The sequence below is a fragment of the Erythrolamprus reginae genome, chromosome 2 (genome assembly GCF_031021105.1).
Source record: "Erythrolamprus reginae isolate rEryReg1 chromosome 2, rEryReg1.hap1, whole genome shotgun sequence".
In the NCBI taxonomy this organism is placed as follows: domain Eukaryota; kingdom Metazoa; phylum Chordata; class Lepidosauria; order Squamata; family Dipsadidae; genus Erythrolamprus; species Erythrolamprus reginae.
Genome location: NC_091951.1, coordinates 11,596,424 through 11,613,641, shown reverse-complemented (window position 1 = coordinate 11,613,641; position 17,218 = coordinate 11,596,424). Strand labels below are relative to the sequence as shown.

At 43.7% G+C, this 17,218-nt stretch overlaps 1 protein-coding gene across 1 annotated transcript in view; it reads right to left on the bottom strand.

Moving 5' to 3' along the window:
• The window catches only part of LOC139159714 (uncharacterized), a 45,146-nt gene extending 38,520 nt beyond the window's left edge, over nt 1–6,626 (bottom strand). The window contains exon 1 of the mRNA XM_070737056.1: nt 6,516–6,626. Within this exon, the coding sequence (XP_070593157.1) occupies nt 6,516–6,576 (61 nt within the window). The 5' untranslated portion in view covers nt 6,577–6,626. The remainder of the gene's footprint in view (nt 1–6,515) is intronic.
• Nucleotides 6,627–17,218: the final 10,592 nt, after the last annotated feature.

The window sequence follows — 17,218 nt, the reverse complement described above, 5'->3', positions numbered from 1 at the left end:
GAAAGAGAAAGAGAGAGAAAGAGAGGGGGAGGGAGAGAGAGAAAGGGAGAGAAATGGAGAGAGAGAAACAGAGAGAGAGACAGAGAGAGAGAAAGAGACAGAGTGAGAGAGGGAAAGAGTGAGTGAGAGAGAAATAGAGAGACAGAGAGGGAGAGAAAGAGAGAGAGAGACAGACAGAGAAAGAGACACAGAGTGAGAGAGAGAGAAAGAGACAAAGAGAGAGAGAGAAGCTGGGGCAACCCGTGACTGGGCTCCGAGATGGAGGTGAAGAAATACAACCTCTGTGTCTAAAATAAACGGAACCGATTAGAGAATGAAGCAGATCCTCCCAGGACCAGAAACCCAGAAGAGTCTCTGAAAAGTCAGGACTCCGGTAGTTTAAATCAAACTGGTTTATTCATAGCAAGAGAGATTACAAACACTAGAACGGTAGATTTGCCGGAATGAGGGCAACGGCTAACCCGTTGCCCTTTTATACTCTTTTTAACGCGGGCTTTTCCCAACTGACACACATTTAACTTTCGCGGCTATTTTCTGAATAGCCGCGTCTTAACCAATCGCAGATTTTCTGCGAATATTTTTAAACAAACACAACACCCCTCCCTCTTTGGCTGAGACCATGATTACGTGTTAATCCACGTCACATAGTCCTGCAAGCGGATTGGTGGTTTTACAGATCTCTGGGACCTGCGCAGTTCATTTTGCTGGGAGCTGCTTGCCTGGACGGCTGGCTCCGTTGCTCCGCTAAGGCTAGTCTCTGACGGGCCTGGTTGCGATGATGCATTTTGATCTTCGCCGGCCGCCAGGGGCAACAAGCAGCCATCGCTGGAGTCTCGAGGTGGTTCTGGTAAGTCCTCTATTGGTTTGTCTACAGTAGGCAAAATGTCTGGGTTAGTCTTCATTCTCTTGCGTAGTTGGTCGACATGCCGATGCCAACTGCGCCCATCTGTTAATATTACGATGTATGTTTTAAAACCTGTTTTATCTAATACTGTTCCATCTTTCCATTTATCGTTCGAATCATAGTCTTTAGCATAAATTAAATCCCCGATGTTAAACTGTCTCTCACTTTGTACTTTTATTTCTTTTTGGTCATTCTGGTAATTTGGGTGAATTCTGTCTAATTTAGAACGGAGGTTTCTGCCCATTAAAAGTTCTGCCGGGCTTTTGTTTGTGGACGCTGACGGCGTAATATGCTGAATGGTTAAAAATTCATCTATTTGTTGTTGCCAATCTCCTAATGGTGCTTTGTTTAATGCTTCCTTTGTGGTTCTAACCATTCGTTCTGCTTGCCCATTAGCTTGGGGAAAATGAGGTGGAGTGAGCACATGCTTTATGCCCTGGTCTGCAAGAAATAGTTCCATTTGACGGGCTGTTAACTGAGGCCCGTTGTCAGATACCAAAATATCTGGAATACCATGTGTGGCAAACATTTTCCTTAATGCCTTTATAGTTGCGCTAGTAGTTGTGGATGCCATGAGTTCAATTTCCAGCCACTTGGAGTATGCATCCACAACCAGTAAAAAGGATTGGCCCCTGATTGGTCCTGCAAAGTCAATATGTATTCTAGACCAGGGCCCTCTTGGTGTTGGCCACTCTGATGGTGTGACTTTTGGTGGGTTGGGTCTTGTTCTCTGGCAGGGTACACAACCACCCACCCATGACTCTATGTCCTTGTCCAACCCTGGCCACCATAAATGACTTCTGGCAATAGTTTTCATTTTGACTATTCCTGGGTGACCTATATGCAATAACTGCAATGCTTGCTTCTGTAAGGATTTTGGAATAACAACCCTGTCTCCCCATAATATACAATCTTTTAACACATTTAATTCAAACTGTCTATTCTTAAAAGGTTGAAATTGGTTTGGTTGTTGTTCAATTGGCCATCCCTTTAATATCCATTGTTTAATGTATTTCAAAATTGGATCTACTTGTGTCTGATTGGCTATTTCTGTTGCTGTTAATAACGTTTGTTTACTAGTTTCAATTAATAAAACGCTTGAGGCAGGGGCTGGATCACTGACTAATTCTGTTTGGGGGCACCTGCTTAATGCATCAGCATTTCCTATCTCTTTCCCCCCCCTGTGGATTAATGTATAATTGTAAGCGGCTAGAAAAATAGTCCAACGAGTCATGCGAGGGGAAAGAAAGGCGGGAGTTTGTTTGTTTCCCGCCAAAATACCTAAAAGCGGTTTATGGTCGGTGATTAACGTAAAGGGCCGACCACAAAGATAATAATGAAATCGTTTAACTCCAGCGACAAGGGCTAACGCCTCCTTGTCGAGTTGGGAGTAATTCCTTTCAGCTGCCGAAAGAGTTTTAGAATAATAGGCTATTGGGGCTTCTGTGCCGTCCGGAAAGTTATGGCTGAGGACGGCTCCTATGCCGAACGGTGAAGCGTCGCAGGTTAGGGATAGGGGCATAGCTACATTATATTGTACTAAGACACTGTTGGAGGAAAGTAAATTTTTTACTGCTGTGAAAGCGGCTTGTTCTTTTGGTCCCCACGTCCAGGCAGAGTCTTTCTTTAGGAGGTTATGAAGCGGTTCTGCCACCGTCGCTTTCTGTTTAAGAAAGACGGAATAAAAGTTAAGGAGTCCTAGGAATGCTTGTAAGTCTGTCTTATCTGAGGGGGTGGGGGCATTTCTTATGGCATCAACTTTGTCATTTGTGGGGTGAATTCCAAAACGATCTATTGTAAAACCCAAGAATTCAACTTTGGGCACGGCCCAAGAACATTTGTCTGCTTTTAAATGGAGTCCTGTTTCTTTAAATTTAGTTAAAACGCGCCTGATTCTGTCCCATAACTCAGATTTGGATGTGGCAGATATTAATACGTCGTCGAAATATGGGACGACCCCAGGAATATTATTTAAAATGCGTTCCATCAGACCCTGAAAGATACCTGGGGCGGTAGAGACTCCAAACTGGAGCCGGGTGCATTTAAAGGCACCTCTATGAGTTACGATTGTCTGGGCCTCAGAGGTGTCTTGATCTACGGTAAGCTGTTGATATGCCTGTGCCAGGTCCAACTTCGCGAAGATGGACCCATTTCCTAAGGTGTGCAAGAGTTGTTGCACTACTGGGATTGGATAGGCATTATGCTGTAGTGCTTTATTAATCGTGGCTTTATAATCTGCGCAAATTCTAATAGAGCCATCCGGCTTAACGGGCGTTACAATAGGAGTTTCCCATTTGGCATGATCAGTGGGAATTAAAATGCCCTGAGCTATTAATTTGTCCAATTGTTCATCCACTTTAGGCAAAAGTGGAATGGGAATTCTGCGGGGCTTTAATCGGATAGGCGAAATATTTGGGTCCAAATTAAACGATATGGGGCTGCCGGTATATTTACCCAGAGTGCTAGAAAAAACTTCGGGAAATTCTTTCAATAAATCATTTGGGTCAAAAGAGTCACATACATTGTTAACCCCTGAAATTTCAATGCCTAAAGGTTGTAACCATCTAAGTCCCAGTAATGAGTGTTTAGGACCGTCAACCACTAACAGAGGTAAAAGCCCTTGAAATTTTTTAAATGCAATAGGAACATTTAAGCATCCTAATACTGGAATTGAATGGCCCTGAAAATCACTCAAACCCGGTTCCCAAGGTTGCAAGTCAGTTTGTTTTACACGAGGTAAATATAATTTAAGTTTTTCCCAAGGCATTATGGAATGTCTGGAACCGGTGTCTAATTCCATTTGGCAGGGGTGGCCGTTGAGGAAAAGAGAAACAAATAGCTTGTTTTCCGCAGCGGGGAAATTGCAGTTTACGGAAGAAGGGGAGTTACCTCGTTGGTTAGAAGAGGGCGAGTTGTCAGCCGGGCGGGAAACGTTGCGTGAAAACGGTGGTCGTCGATTCCTTGGTGAAAAATAGGGTCGTTGGTTTTGCTGAGTTGCTGGAGTTGGGTTGGCGGCGCGGCAGACTTCAGCGATGTGGCCGCGGCGCTGGCAACGGCGGCAATAGGCGTCCTTGAAATGGCAGCGAAAACGAGGGTGATTTCCGTTGCAGCCGGCACATCTGTCTGCACGGGAGGCTTCTTTGGCGTCATGGTCGGAGGCTCTTCGGATTTGGAGACAGGTGTCGTCTGGAGTAGCGGATTCCGAGTGTTTTTCATCAGGAGAGCAGGCGTGCCAAGGTGATTCATCAGGAATGTGATGAACGGTTGAGGTTGCGCGTTTAATTTCGGCAACAGATGTTTCAGATACCTCGGAGGCTTTTGCTGCCTTAAGAATGTCTTGGAGAGAGGCATCCTCATCAACTAAGTATTTCTTCTGGAGCGTGATATTTGTTAGACCGAAAATAAGGCGGTCAATCAATTGTTCCTCTGGATCCTTGTATTTGCACTTCGGAAGGAGTGCGCGTAGCCGAGTTATAAAATCGTTGGTGGATTCTCCGTCCGCTTGCCTCATCTGAGCGAATTGATGGCGGTATACGCGGACAGGAGTCGTCGGCTGGTAATGAGCGGCAAGTTTTGCTTGTAGAGTTGACCATGCGACGGTTTCCAGGGTGTCTGGGTCAACGAGTGTAGAGGCTAGGCTGTAGACTTCTGTGCCGCAATAAGCGAGGAATATAGCTTTCTTCCTCTCGTCATCGGCGTCATGTAGATTGCTCGCTTTCAGGAAAAATGTGAATTTGGACATATACGAGGTCCAAGCTTCCGTCTCGGAGTTGAATACAGGCGGCGGTGGAGCCATGGCCGAGTTCATGGCTGCGTTAGCGGGAGTTCGACCTCCTCGTCGCCACTGAAAAGTCAGGACTCCGGTAGTTTAAATCAAACTGGTTTATTCATAGCAAGAGAGATTACAAACACTAGAACGGTAGATTTGCCGGAATGAGGGCAACGGCTAACCCGTTGCCCTTTTATACTCTTTTTAACGCGGGCTTTTCCCAACTGACACACATTTAACTTTCGCGGCTATTTTCTGAATAGCCGCGTCTTAACCAATCGCAGATTTTCTGCGAATATTTTTAAACAAACACAACAGTCTCCAAATAGCAATAGCATTTAGACTTAATATACCGCTTCATAGCGCTTTTACAGCCCCCTCTAAGCAGTTTACAGACTCAGACTATTTATTTATTTATTTATTGATTGATTGATTGATTGATTGATTGGATTTGTATGCCACCCCTCTAACAATCCGGGTCCTCATTTTACCCACCTCGGAAGGATGGAAGGCTGTGTCAACCTTGAGCCGGTGGGTGGGATTTGAACTGCTGAACTACAGCTAGCAATTATTTATTGTTTATTAATGGGATTTCTATGCCGCCTCTGTCCGAGGACTCCTAACCTATCTGAAGTTAGCTGAAGTAGCCGGCACTGCTACACTCTAACCACTGCACCACCCCGGCTCTTGCCCAAAACAAGGAAGGAAGACCCAGGCGGAGTTTATTTTGTGCTGAAGGCAAGCCAGGAAGTTTGTGAATTGTGGTCAAGTGCAAATGCAGCTCTTACACAATCACTACTTTGGGGGGGAGAGAAAGGACTGCACTTATCATCAAAAAAGGACAACAAAGAATGTTCTTTCTGCGCCAGCTCAGGAAGCTCAGACTGCCCAAGGAGCTGCTGATCCAGTTCTACAGAGGAATCATTGAGTCTGTCATCTGCACCTCTATCACTGTCTGGCTTGGTGCTGCAACCCAACAAGACCGAAACAGACTTCAGAGGAGAATCAGAACTGCAGAAAAAGCAATTGCTGTCAACCTGCCTTCCATTGAGGGCCTGTATACTGCACGAGTCAAAAAGAGGGTGGGGAAAATATTTACTGACCCCTCGCATCCTGGACACAAACTATTTCAACTCCTACCCTCAAAACGTCGCTACAGAGCACTGCACACCAAGACAACTAGACACAAGAACAGGTTTTTCCCAAACGCCATCACTCTACTAAAAAAATAATTCCCTCAACACTGCCAGACTTTTTACTAAATCTGCACTTCTATTTCTACTAGTTTTTTCTCATCATTCCTATCATCCTTTTCCTCCCACTTAGGACTGTATGACTGTAACTTGCTGCTTGTATCCTAAGATTCTTATTAATATTGATTGTTTCTTCATTGCTTATTTGACCTCTGTGACAATCATTCAGTGTTGTACCACATGATTCTTGACAAATGTACAGTATACAGTACTGTATTTTATTTTATGTACGTTGAGAGCATATGCACCAAGACAAATTCCTTGTGTGTCAAATCACACTTGGCCAATAAAATTCTGTTCTATTCTTAGGGGCTCCCAGGGAGACTTGACTGACCTCTGTAAGTTCCTCCTCTTGTACTGTGGGGGGGGGGGAGCGGTGTAGATTTGTGTGTGAGAGAGGGGGGGGAGGGAGAGGGAAAGAGAGGGAGGCAGCAGAGTTCAACCCATTCTTTGAGGTCCCTTCTCAGAGGGGCCGGAAAGGGAGGAGGAGCGGACAAGAAAGAGTTAAGCTTTGGGGGGAAGAGAGAGAGAGATTCCTTGAATAGATCCCTCCCCAGAAAAAAAAACCACCGCCCCCGAAGGGACTCACCGACGCTGCTCTCTCCTGGATTGACCGTCGCTAACACCAGGAGCAAAAAGGTCAGAGCCATTAAGCGCCGCGATCCTCCACGCGCGCTCCGCTTTCCAGAGCAAGCCGGCGATTGAGCAAGCTCAACCAGTAGGGGGAAAAAAGTATCCCTATGTCGTCATTGTTTGCTAGGCAGAAGACCAGACGCAACCGGTGGGATAGGAGGAGGAAGGAAAAGGAAAGCTCCCTCAAGAAGCCCCCTCCCACGCCTTCCGCCTTTTGGGGAGAGGGTCAGAACTGGGGGCGGGGCTTGGAAAAGGGGTTGGGCTCTCTGGCCTGGAGGAGGGGCGCAGGCGAGGGGTGGGGGTGGGCGGGTGTCCCTTTCCGACTCCGCAGAGCCTGTTTGGGGGAGGTCGGGGGGAAAAAAACCCAAATTTGGATGGCTGCTCCTTCCTTACGGTGGTTCTCTTGAGATCAAAGTGATGATTGACTGTTCTGGCTACGATCCTTGTTATTTTACAATTGCCAAATTTAAATGATTTTTGCACTACCCATTGATGGGCAAAGTCTAAGTGTCTATGGAGATTCTCAGTCATCCAGTTTTTTTAAAATATTTATTTATTTATTTATTTATTTATTTATTTGAGTTGGAAGGGACCTTATAGATCAGGGGTCCTCAAACTTTTTACACAGGGGACCAGTTCACTGTCCCTCGGACTGTTGGAGGGCCGGACTATAAAAAAAAACTACGAAGAAATCCCTATCCACACTGCACACACCTTGTTTTAAAGTAAAAAACAAAATGGGAACGTACTATTTAGAGGGGGGAGAAGATCTGAAATTCATATATGTTTATGTTTTGTTTTTAATTTTCTTTTGTTAACATCTGATTGGCTATACAAGATTTTCTTGGCTTATGAAAAATGTATAAAGAAAGAAGGAAGCACTTTGACATAATGGTTAATAAGTTAGAAATATAATTGGTGTTGCACTTTTTGAAGGAACATTAAGGAGGGAAATTAATTAAAAGAAAATGAATGTAACTGGTTGACAAAATTAGAAAAAAAACCTTTTGCAACTTTTTTGATGATTGATATTAGTTACTAACAAAATGCCACATTTTATTCATGGAAAATTAGATGGTACACTGTGTTGTTTGAATGTATGTTGAGAGAGAAATAAAAAAAAATCCCCCCCCTCAAAAAAACAGTCCTTCCTTCCTCTGTCCCTCCATTTCATTCTTCCTTCTTTCCTTCCGTCCTTCCCTCCTTAATTCCTCTCCACTTCTCCTTCCCTCCCTCTCTTTCCCTTTTCTTCCTTTCTCTCTCTCTTTTCCCTGTGCTCTTGTCACTCACTGGCGGGCCAGATAAATGGCCTCAGTGGGCCGCATGTGGCCCGCGGGCCGTAGTTTGGGGACCACTGTTATAGGTCATCTAGTACAAACTCCCCCCCCCCAGCTCAAGTTGGAGTCCCTATAACATTTCGGACAGATGGCCATCCAATGTCCCTTTAAATGCCCCAAGTTTTGGAGAGCCCTCACATCATCTGCAGCTCCCACTGGTTTCCCAAAGATTTTTTTTCCCTAAAAGGTTCTTCTTCAAAGAAAATTCAGTTGCCTCATGAAGAAAAAAAGCACCTTTGAGACAGCAAAGTCTGAGACATTGTATGTTTCAGGGTTTTGTTTTGGGTGGGTGGGTGGGTGGGGCTTCAACCATTTCCTGCTGACGTCTGGGTGAGCCTTCGATCTAGCACAGAAAACTTCAAACTTGGCAGCTGGTGATGCTAACATCTGGACCTAGGAGCAAAATGGCTGCCTCCTCTCAAAATGAACGCACGGGTGCTATCCCAGTTCTTGATTCTTCCAAATTAACTTTGATACTTCCTCTACCTACCTACCACTCAAAGTGAACTAGCAAATTCTGAGCAACAAGGATACGTTACTGAAGATTGGACTTAATTCGTGCATAGTTCAGTGGATTTCATCTGGCTGGATATCAGAGGGTTGTTGTTAATGGTATTCTGAGCACAGCCTGGTTACAAGCGGTGTGCCACAAGGGTCTGTTCTGGGTCCTATTCTTTTTAATATGTTTTTTGAGTGACATAGGGGAAGGTTTGGTAGGGAAGGTTTGCCTATTTGCCGATGACTCTAAAATGTGCAATAGGGTTGATATTCCTGGAGGCGTCTGTAATATGGCAAATGATTTAGCGTTACTAGATAAGTGGTCAAAGCAATGGAAACTGCAGTTTAATGTTTCCAAATGTAAAATAATGCACTTGGGCAAAAGGAATCCTCAATCTGAGTATTGTATTGGCAGGTCTGTGTTAGCAAAAACTTCAAAAGAGAAGGATTTAGGGGTAGTGATTTCTGACAGTCTCAAAATGGGTGAACAGTGCAGTCAGGCAGTAGGGGAAGCAAGTAGAATGCTTGGCTGCATAGCTAGAGGTATAACAAGCAGGAAGAGGGAGATTGTAATCCTGCTGTATAGAGCACTGGTGAGACCACATTTGGAATACTGTGTTCAGTTCTGGAGACCTCACCCACAAAAAGATATTGATTGAACAGGTCCAAAGACGGGCTACAAAAATGGTGGAAGGTCTTAAGCATAAAACGTATCAGGAAAGACTTAATGAGCTCAATCTGTATAGTCTGGGGGACAGAAGGGAAACGGGGGACATGATCGAAACATTTAAATATGTCAAAGGGTTAAATAAAGTTCAGGAGATATGTGTTTTTAATAGGAAAGGGAACACAAGAACAAGTGGGCACAATCTGAGGTTAGATGGGGGAAAGATTAGAAGTAGCGTGAGGAAATATTTTACTGAAAGAGTAGTAGATGCTTGGAACAAACTTCCACAGTAACTGAATTTAATCATGCCTGGGATAAACATACAGTACGTATATCCATCCTAAGATAAAATACAGGAAATAATATAAGGGCAGACTAGATGGACCATGAGGTCTTTTTCTGCCGTCAACCTTCTATGTTTCTATGATTCTAAGGAGGCTAAAATCCCTCCTATTTCCATCCTCTCACATAGGAAGCAACTCAGGTAAGAAGAAAACAAGATCCTTTCTTTTCAGCAAACAATTTTGGCAAGCTTATGCAATTGTTAAAGCAGTAGCTGCCTGACTCTGCAATTGATCTCATGTTCTATTGTTTTAAATCATGAAAACCCATATATTTATTATTTAGTTATCAAACGTAAGGTCAATTAACTGCAATAATCAATTAAAAATGTATCAAATATTTCAATGACAAAACTCAGAATGCATACCTCTTCTTTTATTAATAGTTTCATCAAAGATGACATTAAACAGATAAAACCAACACAAGGATAAAAATGAAAATTATCCCCAGTCTCACAGTTATATTGTTTTTGTATTTATTTATTTATTTATTTATTTATTTATTTATTGGATTTGTATGCCGCCCCTCTCCAGAGACTCGGAGCGGCTAACAGCGACAATAAAACAGTGTACAATAGTAATTTGGTATTGATGATTAAAAATCAATTAATATAAAAACCAAACATACATACATACATACATACATACATACATACATACATACATACATACATACCATGCATAGAATTGTAAAGGCCTAGGGGGAAAGAGGTCCTCCTAGTATTACTGTTGTGAGCCGCCCCGAGTCTTCAGAGAGGGGCGGCATACAAATCTAATTAATAATAATAATAATAATAATAATAATAATAATAATAATAATAATAATAATAAGTAAATCTGAATCTAACTGAACACTTCAAAGATCCTATATTGAGACTTATCAGGTGGCCATCAAGGCAGCAAGATGTGCATATCATTTCACCTTGGTTGCATCCATGGAATCCCACCCAGCCTGTTTAGGATAATTCGCTCCCTTCTTTTTTTCTTTTTTTTTAAATATTTTTTATTGATTTTCAAAAAAAAAAGACAGACAAAAACATACAACATTAAACATTTAAGGAGCTACTATTGCTCCGCTTATCGTAGAAGTCTAACTATTACAGAAATATAAAAACCTAACTGTATTCAGATCAAAGCAGAAGTACCACACATGTAGGTTACATTCTTATTGAATTCGACTCTATTTTTATAATATTAAACTTATTATTCAAATTCCTTTATATTTTAAAATATTCTATACTTAAACAGAAAAAAGGTTATTAATAATAGAGAAAAAAGAGAAGAAAATGAAAGAATATACACTTCTAAGTTAGTTATACTATATATTAATTCATTCTAACTTATAATTAACTATTAATACCATTTTTAAAATTCCACCAGTCATATACTTTATTCCATATTTTATAAAATTCTGATTCAGTTTGATTATTTAAACGTTCAGTCATCATATCTAGTTCTGCACATTCTATATTTTTTTTAAATACTTCGGTGTCTTTTGGTATTGTCTTTTCTTTCCATTTCTGTGCAATTCGCTCCCTTCTTAATGGGGGTGGTGATATCTGACGAACCCTTGCAGGGCAGTGCTGAGGATTTTAATAAGTTTTTTGCTGATAAAATCGCTCAGATCTGGGCAGTGTTGGCTAATAACCAGTCAGTTGAGGTGATGGGCTCGTGTCACATTTTGGGTGGTTTCAGGCAACGGGGATCGGTGCCACCAAATGGGCACCGCCAAACAGGCCGCAGCAACGGCTAACGGGTGGCAACAAGTGGGCCACAGTGATGATGAACAGGCCATGGCAAATGGGCAGCAGTGTATGGGCTCTACCAAATGGACTGTGGTGTCAGCAAATATGCTGAACAGACCACAGCAAACGTGCCGCCGTGGTGGTGAACGGGCCATGGAGAATGGGCTGTGGTAGTGAATGGGCTGCCGAATGGGCTGTGGCAAACGGGCCAGATGAATACTGGATGGATGCTGGGAGGCAAGGGCAAATATTGTTTTCTTGTTTTCCTCCCCTCAAAAGGTAAGCGTATCTTATAGTCTGGAGTGTCTTATACAGGTAGTCCCGGGTTACGTCATCCCCGATGTACGATGTTTCGTCATTGCGACGACCCGGGGACAGTTTCGAAGCCACCACTGCCGCCTCTGTTCGGGCGAAGGGATCTCTGCGGTGAGCAGCGGCTTTGGAGACCCTGCGGAGATCCCCTCGCCTGAAGGGAGGTGGCGGCAGCTTCAAGGGACCAACAGCCAGTCCTTCTCGGCGCTGCCTTGCTGTAGCCTCCGAGGCTGCCCACCACGGAGATCCCCTCACCCGAATGGAGGCGGCAGCGGCTTCAAGGGACCAACAGCCGGTCTTTCTTGGCACTGCGTTGCTGTAGCCTCCGAGGCTGCCCACCACAGGGATCCCCTCACTCGAATGGAGGTGGCGACCGAGAAGGACCAGCTGTTGGTTCCTTGAAGAAGCCACCGCCACCGTGTAAGTCGGAATATTCATGTAAATCGGAATACGTATTCCGATTTACACCAAATTCGGTTTATGACGGGCCATGGGAATGGATCCCCATCGTAAGTCGGGGACTACCTGTACTCTATAAAATACAGTAATCAAGGAGAGAAGCAACTTAGGCCTAAGGAGAAATTTATTGGCAGTGAGACCAATGAATCAGTGGAACAATTTGCCTCTGGAAGTTGTGAATCAGGTGTAGGTTCCTCACGGTTTGGACTGGATCGCCCAAACGGTGACCTGCTGGTGACATGAAGATGCCTTCGCAGATCCGGTTCTGTCTTTGCTGGTTCATGCACGCCGCCATCTTTTTTTTTTTTTGTAATTTCCAGCAATTTGTTTGGTGTTTGGATGTCTTCTCTTTGTCCTCTGCTGTGAAAAAAACCCTCCCGCTCACCTGTGGGTTAATACCGACCTTTATTTCTCCCTCCAAAGCACAGCTGAGCAGCTCCTCAGTTGTGTTTGAGATGAGACCACCTGAGCATGTGCGGAAGTGAATTTGCATGAAGGGACGCATGCCCACGAGAGCAAAGTGAGAGAGCGTGCACAAAACGTCACAATATGAACCGATGGCATAAGTAATTGAAACCCACCCGTTGTGAATACTGTAGTTCAACACTGGAGTTTTTAAAAAGAGAACGGACAACTATTTGTTTGAAATGGTATAGCGTATCCTACCTGAGCAGGATGTTGGACTAGAAGACCTCCAAGGTCCCTTCCAACTTCTTCATTCTGCTATACAATGTGCATGTCAATCTGTGAAAACCCAAAAAAACACATTGTTTACGCTTAACCTTTAATAAAAAATGAAGGGAGGGGGAATTGGGAAGTACTGTAAATTCATTCATCATAAAACTTGGGGATATCAACTCCTAAGACAACTTCTTCCTTGACACCATCTTTGGTAATGGTGATCCGGTAGATCAATGTTTCCCAACCTTGACAACTTGAAAATATTTGGACTTCAACTCCCAGAATTCTGGGAGTTGAAGTCCAGATATCTCCAAGTTGCCAAGGCTGGGAAACACTGAGGTAGATGACCCCCCCCCCCCCCTCAACCATCTCGGACCATCGCCAAGGCGATAGTTGAAGGAGGAAACAAAAGAGTTAAAATCAGCCAGGGGACTAACCCCACCGCCACCAAGCAGGAGACCCTACACGATTGGACCAAAAGAAAGAGATGAATAAAGAGATGAGTCATAAAAAAGAGCCGCAAGAAACACTCAAAACGGCCGCAGGATTCTTGGCCTCGAGCGCGGGGACTTTTCAACTCCTCCCACAGAGAGCACGTGATGCCCTGATGGGAGCCAATGGGATCCGCCGACGGACCGTTGCTTTTTCTGAGAAACCCAGTACTGTACTGTACTGTAATTAAAAAGTAGCGCAGTTCTCGCAGTGGCCACGGGAGGCGCTGCCGCACCAGTAAAGCTTCCCACAGACAGGACGGGGGGGAAACTTTAGACTCGCAGGACGCCGAGCGCAAGTTGATTGATGGGTTGACAGCTGAAAGGGTCGTTTTAGGCAGATTTATTTCCCTTGTTTAGAGGCCAAGAGCTTTGGCAGCTGTTAAGTCTCGGAATTACCCAGCCAGAGGCTGTGCTGGCAGGTTGTGCTGGGAGAAGGACGAAAGTCCCCCTTCCAATATTTTCCATGCCTAAAATAGCCCTGGAGCCCGCTGAAGGCCCGGGGACAAATGGCGGCCTCTCTCTCCCTCCGTTACTACCCGCCTTCCTCCCTTCCCAGGCACTCAACGCTTCCTTGACAACAAGGGGGGGTGGGGTCGGCGTCTTGGCGGCCTTCACGTTTTTGCTCTCGGATGGGACCAGAAAGAGTAACGGCTGGCGGGAAGCAAAGGGGGAAGGGAGAACAGATGGGCCAGAGAACGGCGGGGCAAGACAGGGGAGGTAGGAAGGAAGAAGTGGAGAGGAGAACTAGAGACGAAGAGTGGAGAGAAAAGGAAGAGGGGCAGGAGAGGGGAGGAAGAAGGAGGGGAAGGGAAGGAAGAAGCGGAGAGGAGAGCTAGGGGGACAGGAAGAATGGAGACGAAAGGAGGATGGGAGAAGAGGAAGAAGACTAGAGAGGAGGAGCAGGGGAGGGGAGGAAGAGCGGAGAGGAGGAGGAAGAGAGCAGAGGGGAGAGGAAGAGAGAAAATGATGAGAGGAGGAAGGGGAGGAGGAAGAGGCATGGAGAGGAAGAGAGAGATGCAGGGGAGAGGAGAAGAAGGGGTTGAATCAGAGGGGGAGGAGAGGGGAAGAGTGGAGTGGAGGAGGAGGGAGATGAGGAGGGGAGAGAAAAGGAGGAGTAGAGGAGAGAAGGGAAGTGGAGAGGAGGAGGAAGAGAGAAGAAGAGGGCCTGCAGGAGGGGAGTAGGAAGGAAAAAAGGAGAGGAGGGCATAGCTATTCTAGTAGAAAATAAAAAATGAAGAATGAGTTTTTAGGCCTCAATTTGGAAGAGGGAGTTAATCTGGTAGGCCAGAGTGACCAAAAGTGTGGCCCCCACACAGCCTATGGACTCATCCCTTATGGGCCCTAGAGAGACAGAGTGAGTTTTAGGGAGGGGGAAGGTTTACAGGACTTTTTAGAAGGAGAAGAGGGCTTGTACAATTGCTTCCTGTTTTGGGAAGTTGGAAATAACAAATGGTAAATGTGTCACTGTGGTGGTGTATGGGCTATGGATAATGGGCGGTAGTAGTGAATGGGCTGTGGCAAACGGGCCAGATGAATACCGGATGGATGCTGGGAAGCAAAGGCAGATATATATTTTTTCTTGCTTTCCTCCCCTCAAAAAGATAGGCGTATCTTATAGTCTGGAGTGTTTTATACTCTGAAAAATATAATAATCAAGGAGAGAAGCAACTAAGACCTAAGGAGAAATTTATTGACAGTGAAACCAATGAATTAGTGGAAGAATTTGCCTCTGGAAGTTGTGAATCATGTGTGGGTTCTTCACGGTTTGGACCAGATCACCTATGATGGCAAACTTATGGCACGTATGCCACAGGTGGAACACGGAGAACAATACAAAAATGGATAGAAGAAATAACCAGACATACCGCAGAATCCTTTCTCTTAGGAATATTTAGAACAAAGGTATATAAATACAGTGGTACCTCTACCTAAGAACGCCTCTACTTATGAACTTTTCTAGATAAGAACTGGGTGTTCAAGATTTTTTTGCCTCTTCTCAAGAACCATTTTCCACTTACAAACCCGAGCCTCTGAAACTGTAATGGGAAAAGGCAGGGAGAAGCCTCTGTGGGGCCTCTCTAGGAATCTCCTGGGAGGAAATAGGGCCAGAAAAGGCGGGGAGAAGCCTCCATGGGTCCTCTTTAGGTATCTCCTGGGAGGAAACGGGGCCTCCATTCTCCCTGTGGTTTCCCCAATTGCACACACTATTTGCTTTTACATTGATTCCTATGGGAAAAATTGCTTCTTCTTACAAACTTTTCTACTTAAGAACCTGGTCACGGAACAAATTAAGTTCATAAGTAGAGGTACCACTGTACCTCCAATATCTTATATTACACATTATAACAGCCGCTAGAATCCTCTATGAACAATTTTGGAAGACAGACATAAGCCCTACAAACACCATGATAACTAAAATATTAGAATGTGCAAAGTTGTGCAAAATGACAATGCAACTAGGGGATTATAAAAGTTGGGAGACATAACAAATAATATTACGCAGGATACAATGTGTGATGAAAGACAGTAAGAACAGGAAGAAAATTTAAAGTAAAAAATGTAATAGACATGATAGTGATAAGTAATGCTGTAATATACATATATACACTTTTTTCTTTTTGTTTCTTTTTTTTGTTAGCTTAAGTTTTGTTTTTTCTTGTTACGTTATGTTGGGGTTTTTTCTCTTTTTATATGTTGGTCCTGTATCTACACCAGGGTGATTCGACACAAAAATATGTAACCCTTCCCTGGTGCAGAGCTGAAGGGGTTGGATACTGTAGCCTAGAGGATAATTCTCTGCCTTACAAAGCAAAGGTTGCAAATAAGGCCAAAATAGATCTATCCTAGTCTCCCTTAATTTTCAAATTCAGCAAAAAAAACAACAACATGTGACATATTTGTATTTTATATGTTGTATTTTGATTTATTTTAAACTCAATAAATATTATTTTTTTAAAAATAGTAAGGGAGTGAGAGAGAGGAAGAGAAAAAGGGAGGGAGACAGGGGAGGGGGAAATTTGAAGAGATCAATGGTTTTGATCCTGGGTAGGCATGGGGGGGGTCATGTGCCTGGGTAGGAGTGAGTGACATCAAGTTGGCCTCACCCACCCAGGTTTTATGGCTCCAGGTGGGTTTTTTTTCTGTGGGAAATGGATCCAAGTGGCTCTTTGAGTGTAAGGTTGACCACACCTGGTCTATGGAGATTCTCAATCATCCAGATCATGGTTGTCACAATAGACTTGTCAAGAGAGAGAGAAAAATATGGGACAGATAGAAGAGATAGATGAAGACCGAGATAAAGAGGAGAGATAGGAGAAAAAAACAAAGAAAGGAGACAGAAGGAGGAGAAGGAAGAGGAAAGAGGATAAATATGCAAGCATTATTAAGATTAAAAACTTATCATTATCTTTTGAACTTAAAATAAATACAAGCAACTTTTCATTCCTTTCCTCTCTCCATGCTCTAGGAACCCATCTATAAAACCTCTTTTCTTCATATTGGTCAGCAAAAGACTAACAAACAGAAATAACATAATTCAATTCAATTCAATTTATTACATTTGTATGCCTTATGTATACATTATCTCCGTAGACTCGGGGCAGCTCACAACAATAATAAACAATATTTATTTATTTATTTATTTATTCATTCATTCATTCATTCAATTTTTATGCCACCCTTCTCCTTAGACTCAGGGCGGCTTACAACATGTTAGCAATAGCACTTTTTTTTTTAACAAAGCCAGGCTATTGCCCCCACAATCCGGGTCCTCATTTTACCCACCTCGGAAGGATGGAAGGCTGAGTCAACCTTGAGCCGGTGATGAGATTTGAACCACTGACCTTCAGATCTACAAGTCAGCTTCAGTGGCCTGCAGTACAGCACTCTATCTGCTGCACCACCCCGGCTCATATATGTATGACAAATATATATGACAAATACAGTATATGACGGATCTAATAATTAAAAGTCATTAAAAACTCCTTATTAAAAAGAAAACATACACTCAAACGTACCATTCATAAACTGTATAGACCCGGGGGAGAAGTCTCAGTTCCCCCATGCCTGGCGGCAGAGGTGGGTATTACAAACTACAAATCTACTAAACCCAAATCTGAATTTGGA